At 41.8% G+C, this 12,879-nt stretch overlaps 1 protein-coding gene across 7 annotated transcripts in view; it reads right to left on the bottom strand.

Moving 5' to 3' along the window:
• Nucleotides 1–7,598: 7,598 nt before the first annotated feature.
• Nucleotides 7,599–12,879, bottom strand: part of rundc3b (RUN domain containing 3b) — a 93,220-nt gene continuing 87,939 nt past the window's right edge. For 4 of the 7 annotated variants that reach the window (XM_059972220.1, XM_059972219.1, XM_059972217.1 and 1 more), the window contains one exon: nt 9,195–9,333. Coding sequence is in view for 3 of the 7 variants with exons in the window: in XM_059972218.1 (XP_059828201.1) it covers nt 9,188–9,333 (146 nt within the window). In the remaining 4 variants the exon portion in view is untranslated. Of the gene's footprint in view, nt 9,334–12,879 lie in introns of all 7 variants that reach the window. The other 3 variants (XM_059972218.1, XM_059972214.1, XM_059972213.1) reach the window with 1 other exon arrangement.

The following is a 12,879-nucleotide window of genomic DNA, read 5'->3' on the forward strand; positions in this document are numbered from 1 at the left end:
AGGTTGGAGATACAGGTGCAGAAATGGCAGATGGAATTTAATCCGGAAAAAGTATAAAGAGCTGCAATTTGAGCTCAAATACAAGCTACAAAAAACATATAACCATACAACAATCACAGCACGGAAACAGGCCATCTTGGCCCTCCTAGTCCGTGCCGAACCCTTAATCTCACCTAGTCCCACCTACCCGCACTCAGCCCATAACCCTCCACTCCTTTCCTGTCCATATACCTATCCAACTTTACCTTAAATGACACAACTGAACTGGCCTCTACTACTTCTACAGGAAGCTCATTCCATACAGCTATCACTCTTCGAGTAAAGAAATACCCCCTCGTGTTTCCCTTAAACTTCTGCCCCCTAACTCTCAAATCATGTCCTCTAGTTTGAATCTCCCCTACTCTCAATGGAAACAGCCTGTTCATGTCAACTCTATCTATCCCTCTCAAAATTTTAAATACCTCGATCAAATCCCCCCTCAACCTTCAATGAATAGAGACCTAACTTGTTCAACCTTTCTCTGTAACTTAATTGCTGAAACCCAGGTAACATCCTAGTAAATCGTCTCTGCACTCTCTCTAATTTATTGATATCTTTCCTATAATTCGGTGACCAGAACTGCACAGAATATTCCAAATTTGGCCTTACCAATGCCTTGTACAACTTTAGCATTACATCCCAACTTCTGTACTCAATGCTTTGATTTATAAAGGCCAGCGTTCCAAAAGCCCTCTTCACAACCCTATCTACATGAGACTCCACTTTCAGGGAACTATGCACAGTTATTCCTAGATCTCTCTGTTCCTCTGCATTCCTCAACGCCCTACCATTTACTCTGTATGTTCTATTTGGATTATTCCTGCCAAAATGTAGAACCTCACACTTCTCAGCATTAAACTCCATCTGCCAACGTTCAGCCCATTCTTCTAACCGGCATAAATCTCCCTGCAAGCTTTGAAAATCCACCTCATTATCCACAACTCCTCCTACCTTAGTATCATCGGCATACTTACTAATCCAATTTACCACCCCATCATCCAGATCATTTATGTATATTACAAACAACATTGGGCCCAAAACAGATCCCTGAGGCCTCCATCCCGATAAACAATTATCCACCACTACTCTCTGGCATCTCCCATCTAGCCACTGTTGAATCCATTTTATTACTCCAGCATTAATACCTAACGACTGAACCTTCTTAACCAACCTTCCATGTGGAACTTTGTCAAAGGCTTTGCTGAAGTCCATATAGACTACATCCACTGCCTTACCCTCGTCAACATTCCTCGTAACTTCTTCAAAAAATTCAATAAGGTTTGTCAAACATGACCTTCCACGCACAAATCCATGCTGGCTACTTCTAATCAGATCCCATAAATCCAGATAATTATAAATACTATCTCTAAGAATACTTTCCATTAATTTACCCACCACTGATGTCAAACTGACAGTTCTATAATTGCTAGGCTTCCTTCTAGAACCCTTTTTAAACAATGGAACCACATGAGCAATACGCCAATCCTCCGGCACAATCCCCGTTTCTAATGACATCTGAAAGATCTCCGTCAGAGCTCCTGCTATTTCTACACAAACTTCCCTCAAGGTCCTGGGGAATATCCTGTCAGGACCTGGAGATTTATCCACTTTTAAATTTCTTAAAAGCGCCAGTACCTCCACCTCTTTAATTGTCATAGGTTCCATAACTTCCTTACTTGTTTCCCACACCTTAGACAATTCAATATCCTTCTCCTTAGTGAATACCGAAGAGAAGAAATCATTCAAAATCTCTCCCATCTCCTTCGGTTCCACACATAGCTGACCACTCTGATTCTCTAAGGGGCCAATTTTATCCCTCACTATCCTCTTGCTTTTAATATAACTGTAGAAACCTTTCGGATTTACTTTCACCTTATTTGCCAAACCAACCTCGTATCTTCTTTTAGCTTTTCTAATCTCTTTCTTAAGATTCCTTTTACATTCTTTATATTCCTCGAGCAATTCCTTTACTCCATGCTGCCTATATCTATTGTAGACATCCCTCTTTTTCTGAACCAAATTTCTAATATCCCTTGAAAACCATGGTGCTCTCAAACCTTTAACCTTTCCTTTCACCCTAACAGGAACATAAAGATTCTGTACCCTCATAAATTCACCCTTAAATGACCTCCATTTCTCTATTACATCCTTCCCATAAAACAACTTGATCCAATCCAGTCTCTCTAAATCCCTTCGCATCCCCTCAAAGTTAGCCTTTCTCCAATCAAAAATCTCAACTCTCGGTCCAGTCCTGTCCTTCTCCATAATTATATTGAAGCTAATGCTATTGTGATCACTGGACCCGAAGTGCTCCCCAACACATACATCTGTCAGCTGACCTATCGCATTCCCTAACAGGAAATCCAACACTGCCCCATCTCTAGTCGGTACTTCTATGTATTGTTGCAAAAAACTATCTTGCACACATTTCACAAACTCTAAACCATCCAGCCCTTTTACAGAATGAGCTTCCCAGTCTACGTGTGGAAAATTAAAATCTCCCACAATCACCACCTTGTGTTTACTACAAATATCTGCTATCTCCTTACACATTTGCACTTCCAACTCACGCGCCCCATTAGGTGGCCTATAATACACTCCTATCAGTGTTACTGCACCTTTCCCATTCTTCAATTCCACCCAAATGGCCTCCCTAGAGGAGCTCTCTAATCTATCCTTCCAAAGCACCGCCATAAGATTTTCTCGGACAAGCAATGCAACACCTCCTCCTCTGGCCCCTCCTACTCTATCACACCTGAAGCAACTAAATCCAGGAATATTTAGTTGCCAAACACACCCTTCCTGCAACCATGTTTCACTAATAGCTACAACATCATAATTCCAGGTATCAATCCACGCTTTAAGCTCATCCACGTTTCTTACAATGCTCCTAGTATTAAAATAGATACATTTAAGATACTCTCCATCTCCTCCTCTCTTTCCATCCCTAACAATGCATTCAAATTTATTATCCTTTTCTTTCTTCTCCCCTACATCTTCGGGCTGAGCGCATCCCTTCTCCATCACCTGCCTTTCCTCCCTCACACACTGTCTATTTACTTGCTCCACTGGTGAACTAACCTCCTCTCCCATAGTCTCCTCAAATAGTCTCCCGCCCCCCCATCTTACTAGTTTAAAGTCCGCCCTGTAGCCCTAGCAAACCTCCCCACTAGGATATTGGTCCCCCCACGATTCAAGTGTAACCCGTCCTTCTTGAACAGGTCACTCCTGCCCCAGAAGAGGTCCCAATGATCCAGAAACTTGAATCCCTGCCCCCCTGCTCCAATCCCACAGCCACGCATTCATCCTCCACCTAATTCTATTCCTACTCTCACTGTCGCGTGGCACAGGCAGTAATCCCGAGATTACTACCTTTGCGGACCTTCTTCTTAACTGCCTTCCTAACTCCCTATACTCTCGTTTCAGGACCTCTTCCCCTTTCCTTCCTATGTCATTAGTACCTACATGTACCACGACCTCTGGCTCTTCACCCTCCCACTTCAGGATATCTTGGACGCGATCAGAAACGTCCCGAACCCTGGCACCAGGGAGGCAAATTACCATCCGGGACTCCCGGTCACCTCCACAGAAACGCCTGTCTGAGCCCCTGACTATTGAGTCCCCTATTACTATGGACCTCTTTCTTCTCACCCTACCCTTCTGAGCTACAGGGCCGTCCTCTGTGCCGGAGGCTCGGCCACTGTCACTCCCACCAGGTAGGCTGACCCCCCCCAACAGTACTCAAACATGAGTACTTATTGTCAAGGGGTACAGCCACTGGGGTACTCTCTAGTACCTGACTGTAACCCACCTATCTGCCTCCCGTGGTCCTGGAGTGACCACCTGCCTGTAACTCCTCTCTATCACCTCCTCACTCTCCCTGACCAGGCGAAGGTCATCGAGCTGCAGCTCCAGTTCCCTAACTGTTCCCTCAGGAGCTGCAGTTCTGCACACCTGGCGCAGATGTGGACGTCCGGGAGGCTCGGAGACTCCAGGATCTCCCACATCCGACACCGAGAACAACAAGCTGCCCTCACACTCATACCTCCCAAATAACTGAAAATACAAGAACTAAAAGATAAGCCTACTGTGCCCTCTTCCGCCTAAGCCCTCTGAGCCCAAGCCCTACACTCTGCGCCCAGCTCACTCCGCTGCCCGCTTCTTAAGGCGGCGTTCTTTATATATCTTCCCTCCTTCATGCGCCTGCGCAGGACAGGACATGACAGGACCCTTGGGAGTATTGATATACAGGGAACCTTGGGGAACTCCCTGAAAGTGGCAACACAAGTAGATAGGGAGGTAAAGAAATTTTACAGCATCTATACCTTTATTGGTTTGATAATAAAGGTTGGGGAGTCATGTTGCCGTGTATAAAACTGTGATTAGGCTACAACTGACTATGGTGTGCAGTTCTGGTTGTTGCATTTACAAGCAGCATGTGGAGACTTCAGGATGGCTGCAAGAGATTTACCAGGCAGTTGCCTGGGTTGGAAGGTAATAGCTATAAGGAGAAGTTTGACAAACTTGTTTCTCTGGAAGCGAGACCAAGGGATGACCTACTAGAAATAAAATTTTGAGACTTTGACAGGGTAAATAGCACTTTTCCCAGTGTGGAAATGTCAAATACTAGAAGGCATAGTTTTACCGTGAGGTAAAGGAGATTTATGACACAGGTTAACTTTTAACACTGGCAAATCCTTGGAATGTGTGGAAGCAACATTTAAGAGGCATATTACAGACATATGAAAAAACAGGGAGTGGAGAACTATAAACCATGTGTAGGCAGATGGGATTAGTTTAAGTTGGTATTGTAGTTATTCTCCATCCGCACAAGTGCTTCGTAAGGCTGTGTGCCTAGCCGCCTACTCTACTCGCTTTACATTTATGACAGAGCGGCTAAGCACTGCTGCGATGCTGTATTTCTGATGCTTCCACTGTCTTGTGATGCCGCTTGGCTTAGTGGGTAAGGCATCAGGCTAAACCTGAAGGTCACTGGTTTGAGCCTCAGCTGAGGAAGCGTGTTTGTGTCCTTGAGCAAGGCACTTAACAACACATTGCTCTGCAACGTCACCGGTGCCAAGCTGCTTGGGTCCTAGTGCCCTTCCCTTGGACAACATCGGTGGCGTGGAGAGGGGAAGGCCTGCAGCTTGTGTAACCGCCGGTCTCCCATACAACCCTGCCCAGGCCTGCGCCCTGGAAACTCCAGGCGCAGATCCATGTTCTCTCGAGACCGACGGATGCCACTAATTCCACTGTCTTAGGCAGAATCAAAGGCGATGATGAATCAGCATATAGAAAGGAGATTGAAAATCTGGCTGAGTGGTTCCACAACAGCAACATCTTACTCAATGTCAGCAAGACCAAGGGGATAGTTGACTGCAGAAGGAATCCAGAGGTTCATGAGCCTCTACTTTCTTCGGAGTTTGCAAATATTCAGCATGACATCTAAACCTTTGACAAATTTCTATAGATGTGTGGTGGAGAGTATATTGACTGGCTGCATCACAGTCTGATGTTGAAACCCCAGTGCCCTTGAACAAAAAAAACCCTAAAATAGTGGACTTGGCCCAGTCCATTACAGGTAAATCCCTCTCCACTATTGAGCACGTCTACATGGAGATTTGCCGCAGGAAAACAGCACTCAGCAGCAGGGGGCCTCACCGCCCATGCTCTCTTCTCGCTGCTGCCATCACGAAGAAACAGTTATTACCCCTCAGACATCAGGCAATTGAAGCGGGGGGGGGGGGGGGGGAAGGAAATAACTTCAGTTGCCCTGTCAATGAACTATTCCCACAACCTATGGACTTACTTTCAAGGACTTGTCTCATGTTCTCAATATTGATTATTGTATTTGCACTGTCTGTTGTCTTTCGTACACTGTTCGAACACCCAAGTTGTTGTGCTCTTTCACTATTCTATTATGGCTATTAGATTTATTGAATCACTTGTCACTATAAGTAAACCTGACGATAAATTTACTTTGAACTATACTACACTGTTCCATCTTCAATATAAAACATTTGAAATACTTAGCAGACCAGGTGGCAGTTAGAAACAGCAAAGATAAGGTTGCCTTGTCCCAGTTTCCACCCCACTTTGAGAGTTCCATTGTCTAAATTCTGATTACCTTCAATGCAATTCCAATATAACACGCATCTTCCCCTCCCCATCTTTCACTTTTAAACTGAATTGTACCATCTGCGATTTCCCCGTTTCATCTGTCCATCCCAACATCCACCCACTCCCATTCTCATGGCACTTTCCTCCACAACTAAACAACTGCTTTTACCTCTTCCTACCAATACTAGGTGAAGTAAAGATTCACTTTAACTTCCAATCTAGTGTATTCCATTTGTGCTTGCAACATGGTCATGCAACAATGAAGAAACCAAATATGGATGGGCTAACTGTTTTGAGAACAGTCCTGTTCAATTGCAAAAGCTTCCAACTGTCTGTCTCTTCGTCATCTCACTCCTAATGGCCTTCACTTTGGGCTTCTCCGGAACAACGTAAAATATCTGGCAAACCCGGAACCACATCTCATCATGACTTAGCAGATCATAGCTCTCAAGACCAAACATTAACTTTAATAACTAATAAATTTTGCTGAACATTTCAAGCATTCTCTTAGATTTTTCTAGAACTGCAAGTCAAGCATTGATCTCAGCACACCCCCTCCCTGACTTTTTCAATTTAATCTCCTCCAAATAAGTTTCCTTGGTCTCCAGCCTGTCAACAGAAATTCCTTTGTTGTACTCTTCTTTCTTTTTTAGAAATTAGATCAGAACAAATTTGACTTTAAACTTTTCCTAGTTGAGATGAACAGGCAGGCAACAAAGCTGGGGTGGGAGGTCATGTACTAACTAGGATACCACTGTTGCTACCTTTATATCTGTAAATAAGTTTCAAAAGTGTGTTATCTGTAATGCACTTTGGGACACCCAGGGAGGGATTTGAATTGTAGGTTACAAATGCTCCTGCATTGGTACTTCTCATTCAAGTCAGTTGACAGCATGAATTTCAGCTACATACCCACTCTCTAGCTGTTTCAGTGTCAATCTGAGCAGTAATTATTTTTTTAAAGCAGCTTCATAAATCTTATCACTACCAAGTAACCTATGCACTTTCAATGGCAGAGTCTCAATCCTCAATTGGTGTTTTCTCTTCCTTCAACATGGGGGAGAAATCCTACTTCCTTACTTCGGTTGCATAATTCTTACTTCAATTTTCATCAGTTGCATAGTTTTGCACAGGTTCAATTTTATAATATATCCACAAGTCTCAGAATTCTTCAGAGGGGTTGCTGGTAAAAATACCTCTGCTTACCCTGCTCTTACCCAGGTCTGGGGAGGAAATGAGACGGCAGTTGTGCTACAAAGGATCTTGCGTTCGTGACAAGTTGCTACTCAGAAGCCTACAGTTGGTAGCTGTAATGAACAGTAAATGCCACACCTTTACTGTTTATTCCCATGCTCATACACATCCTTTGTGATAAAGTTGAGGATCAATAATTTTCATATTACAGCTGATGTCAAAATATTCATATAGATGGCCAAATAGCAAATTTTGTTTCACTTTTATTATACATGCAATTAAGACTCACATAACTTATCAAGACAAAAATGAATACAGTTTAGGCTTTTTGACTTCCTCATTTAGATAAGACAGAACAAAGTAAATATTCTGTGAATACATACTGGAGCAAAAAGAAAAACTTATCATGCAGTATGTACATGTTACCAGCAGCTTAATACTAGTTCAGTACACAAATCACTCACTAACAGTTTGTATTTAAATGTGAACAATAAAAATAGGACGAGATGATTGTTCTTAAAATAAAGCAAAAAAATTCTGTCCACCATTTGTCCCTGTGATTAGTTTTGTGTGTAAACTTTTCAAAGTAAAATGATGAACCATTGTACTTTTAAACCACAGAAACCACATAGCTAATGTGCATTTAAAAAGATCAAAAGGTATTGACATTTTTTAATATGCAATAGAGTCAAAGACTGAAATGGAACTTTCAATTTAAAACTGAAAGTCTTTGGGGGAGAACATCATACCTGATTACAGGTAATAAATAATCAGTGTATCCTAGTGGCAATTTTTTTTGCTACATACATAAAAGCATCAAAAATAGCTCCTACAAACTCCTAACATGTTTAATTGCTGATATATTAATTTCTTTCAATGGCAAATTTATCCACCTCTGTAATGACAAAAGGAAATGTATCAAAAACAATATTTGACATCGTAACAGTGAAATTAGACAATTACAATATGAAATACGGCATTAGAACCAGTGCAAGATTGATTGGCAACCAATCCTTGTTCCCAATGTGAATAAATAGACAGACCCTGCCACAATGTGAACACCACCATCTTTCAAAAATCAGGAAAACCATCAAATGTTTGCTGCCATTTACTTTGTTTTGAAAAAGGCATCTCAAACTTTTACATTAACATTGATAAATTCAATTCTGGCAGAATTTCAAACGGCATTGCATTTTGATTTAATCAAGTAATTCAAGACAACAATTAGGCATCACCTTCACTTGCATCTATGGGAAATAGTTTTAATATGAGCAGTTAGAATGTCAAGCTAGAAGTTCTTCAAAACAAAAGCACAACAGCAGACATACCTAGAAATCTGCAGACTTAATTAGAACAAAAACAATTGCACTTAAAATCGCCTGAAAAAATAGTAACATTTTAAGCTAGTAATGAAATAAATTGTACATATTAACACCCTTTTTGATCCACAAATACACAATCATATTGCTTGGACCTTCTGCAAATTCTCAAAATTTTCAGCAGAAACAAAAACACTTTTATGGAATGCTCCCTTAACCAGCCATTTTACGAAGGAAAGAAACAAGACAAACAGTGCAGCCAACACTTTTTAAAATACCAGGAACAATTTCCAAAGCAAACGCATTCAAGTAAAGCACTCCGCATGAAGTGACCTGAATCTTTTGCAGATGGTTGTGGTATCACGAAACAGTGCATTTTCAGTTGGTTTTCTGATTAAATAAAATTATTGGACCTATTAAAGTCTCAAGTTGTCAGGATTGGTTAAATAATTGGGATATCTCTTCAGTGCATACCAAGATACCAGGTTCACTCTGGTTTGGATGACAAGTTGCTCCTAAAATGGAGTGAGCCCTGGGCTGCTAATCTCAGCATTTGGACTTGCAAGGCATTCACTGGATTTCAAGCTTGTAAGAGATTTGTAGCTGGTCATGGAAGTCAAGGATCCACATAGACCTAGTAATGAGGGAGTGTCCTCCTTCCCTACAATTTAAAGAAAATATGTTACAATTGTTTCAAGATTTAAGCACATTCTGATTACTTATGAAGGAAATGAAACAATTTTATTCACATAAAATAAATCACAACTAAATCTCAATTTTAAAATGATAACAGCAGAGGAGATGAAAAATAAGAATCAACATTGATTCTGTTTCTCATCCCATCGATACAGCCTGACCTACTGAGTCTTTCCCTCAATTTCTCTTTGTTTTACAACACAGAAACAGGCTGTCCCAGCTCTTTGCAAGACTAATCCATGCTAGTACCATCTCCTCACCCTTTTTACAGGGCCCTGAAAATTTGTCTCTTTCAAATACTTACCCAGCTCCTTTTGAACACAACAATTTAATCTGCTGCCATTAACACTTCATGGAAATAATGTAGAAATATTGGCCCAGATTAATTGGAAAACTAAGAAATTAGCATCAATAAAACAAAATATGGGGAAATTAATGAGACATAAAGGAAATATTTGTAGAACCTGATCACCTGCATCCTAGAATTCTGAAGGCATTGTGGGTAGTGGATACATTGTTGTCACCTTCTAAAATTCTATAAATTCTACAGTGGTTCCCACTGATCAGAATGTTGCTAAAGCAATCCAGTTATTGAAAAGGAGCGCAAGAGAGCAAGCACAGATTAGGTTGAGTGGTAGAAGAATTGCTGTAATCTATTTTCAAGTAATAACGTAGAAAATATGATTGGCTACTGTCAACCTGGAACTAACACAAGAGAAATCTTGCTAAGTGTGTTGAGTATTTCCATCATCTGTAATTTTGCTTCATTGCACTCAAAGCAATTCACTGAAGTCAAGAGCCTCCTACTTACTCAATCCAATAACATTTATTAGACTCTGCAGTGAACTACAATTCACCATTCTGTAAGCTGTTACCCTGGAACATTCTACCCAACTACATTGTTGGAGCAGCTTTACCACAAACACTAGAACGGTATTGGGGGGGGGGGGGGGAGGGCAAGCAAGTTAATCACACCCTCAGAGGGTTACAGTGGACCTTGCCTTCTGAGTGAGCTGAACTGAAAAAAATCATATTTTAGTTTTTCTCCTATATGTTTAGCTCCGTTAGTCACACGACTAGATGACCTCCAGTCAAACCTTCATTTACGTTGCTTTTAAGCTTGTCTCTAAAAAATAAATAACAGCTGAATCTTCCATCCGTAAAAGAGGAAAATGCTAAATTTGAGCTTCATGGGTGGGAACATTTTATATATCCATTCAAATGTGGCTTTGGGGGCGAAGAATCTAATTGCCAATCCCTAACTGCCCTTGCAGCTGGAGGTGAGATGCCTTATTGAATCACTGTAGTCCTTGACCTGCAGCCATACCCATAAAGCTGTTAGAGACAGAATTGGATTTTGACCTGCAACAATGAAGGAATAGCACTACATTTCCAAATCAGATTGGTGTGTGGCTTGGAGGGGTAATTTTCAGGTGGTGCTCTTGCCCTTCCAGCTGGGACAGATCATGGGTTTGGAAAGTACCATCTAGGATGTCTTGGAAAACTGCCACAATGCTTTCTGGAGATGGTACAGATTGTTGCTACTGAACGTCAGTGATCAAGTAAGTGAATGGTTGAGGATGTGGTTCTTATCAAGTCGGCTGCTATCTTCCTGTTCGGAATCAGGCTTTCAAGTATTATTGAAGCTGCACACATCCAGGGTTTGCAGTGTGTTCCATCAGACTCCTGACTTGAGACTTGTAGTGGAGAACAATGAAGAATTAAGAACCAAGTTAGTTGCTGCAGGATTCCTAGTCACTGGCCCACTCTTGTAGCCACATTATGTACACATCTACTCCAGTCCAATTTCTGGTCCTGGTAGCCCCAGGATATTGATAATGGGAAATTCAGTGATGGTAATCCATTGAATGTCAGGAGAAAAGGTGGTTAGTTAACTATTGCAACTTGTCACCTATTAGCCCAAGCCTGGATATTATCCAAGATTGCTACATGTAGTGTGGACTGCTTCATTATACAAGTTGTGAATGGTGCTGAACATTATGCAGCCATCAGTGAACATCCTTATTTCTGACAAAGATTGATGGAAGGTCACTGATGAAACAGCTGAAGATGATTGGGCCTAGGACATTATCCTGAAATTGCCCTGGAGATATTCGAGTCCAACCACCTCAACCATCTTTACAGTAGATACAATTCCAACCAGTGGATGGCTCCTCCTACCAAATCCCGTTGCCTCAATTTGAGCTAGCCTACTCACTGCAATGTCTGATCAAATCAGCCTTGATAACAAGAGTGGATACTCTCACATCATCCTTGGAGTTCAGCACTTTTTTTTCCCCCATGTTTGGACCAAGGTAAAAACGAGGCCAGAAACTTTGTGGAATCAAATCAGCTTCAGTGGGCCAAGTTTTGCTAAGCAAGTAGCATTTTTGGCACTATCAATTATCCCTTCCATCACTCTGCTATTGATCAAGAACATAATAATGGGGCGATAATGTTTGATCATTCTATTTCTTGTGAACAGGACAATACTCAAGCAATTTTCCATCATCAGGTAGATACCAGTGTAATAGCTGTATGGGAATAGCTTGGCCAAAGTGCAGCAAGTTCTGGAGCTCAAATCCTCAGTACTATTTCTAGTATGTTGGCAGTCCTATAGCCTTTGCTGTATCTCGGTATCAGTGGAGCAGACTGGATTGGTTCAAGCCTGGTATCTTCTACACTGGGGACTTCAGGAGGAGGACAAGACAGATCATCTATTCAGCACTTCTAGCTGAAGCTGTTTGCAAACGCTTCAGGTTTCACTTTTGCACTCTCCCATCACTTAAGGCTGGGGATATTTGGGGAGCCTGCTCCAGTCAGCTGAGTAAATTCTTCACCACCATTCCCAAAAGATTCTGAAGATGCAGGAAATCCAAACCAAGGCACACAAAATGCTAGAGGAACTCAGCAGGTCAGGCAGCCTCTATGGAAATAAATAAGCACTGGACATTTTGGGCTGAAAAGGAAAAGGAAAGGGAATGATGCCAGAATAAAAAGTTGTGGGAAGGGAAAGCTAGAAGATGGGTGGGAAGAGAGAAGTGAAAAGCTGGAGGTGATTGGCTGGAGAAGGAATCTGATAGGAGAGGAGAGTGGACCATGGGAGAACAGGAAAGAGGAAGAAAAACTAGGGGAGCTGATAGGCAGATTTGGAGAAGTGGTCAGAGGCCAAAGTGGGGAATGAGGATGAGGGAAAGGGGAGGGGGGAAAATTACTGGAAGTTGGAGAAATCGATGTTCATGCTATCAGGTTGGAGGCTACCTAGACAGAATATGAGGTGTTGCTCCTCCAACCTTATCGTGGCAGAAGAGGAAGCCATGGAACAACACATCAGAACTAGAATGGAAATAGGAATTAAAATAGTTGACAATGGAAAAAAAAACAGTTTCTTGTGGATGGAGTAGAGGTGCTCGACAAAGCAGTCCCCCAATTTACATTAGATTTCATTTATGTTGAGGAGGCTGCATCAGGAGCACTGATACAGTAAATGACCCCAGCAGATTTGCAGGTG

Source organism: Hypanus sabinus, chromosome 6, assembly GCF_030144855.1.
Source record: "Hypanus sabinus isolate sHypSab1 chromosome 6, sHypSab1.hap1, whole genome shotgun sequence".
NCBI classification, from domain to species: domain Eukaryota; kingdom Metazoa; phylum Chordata; class Chondrichthyes; order Myliobatiformes; family Dasyatidae; genus Hypanus; species Hypanus sabinus.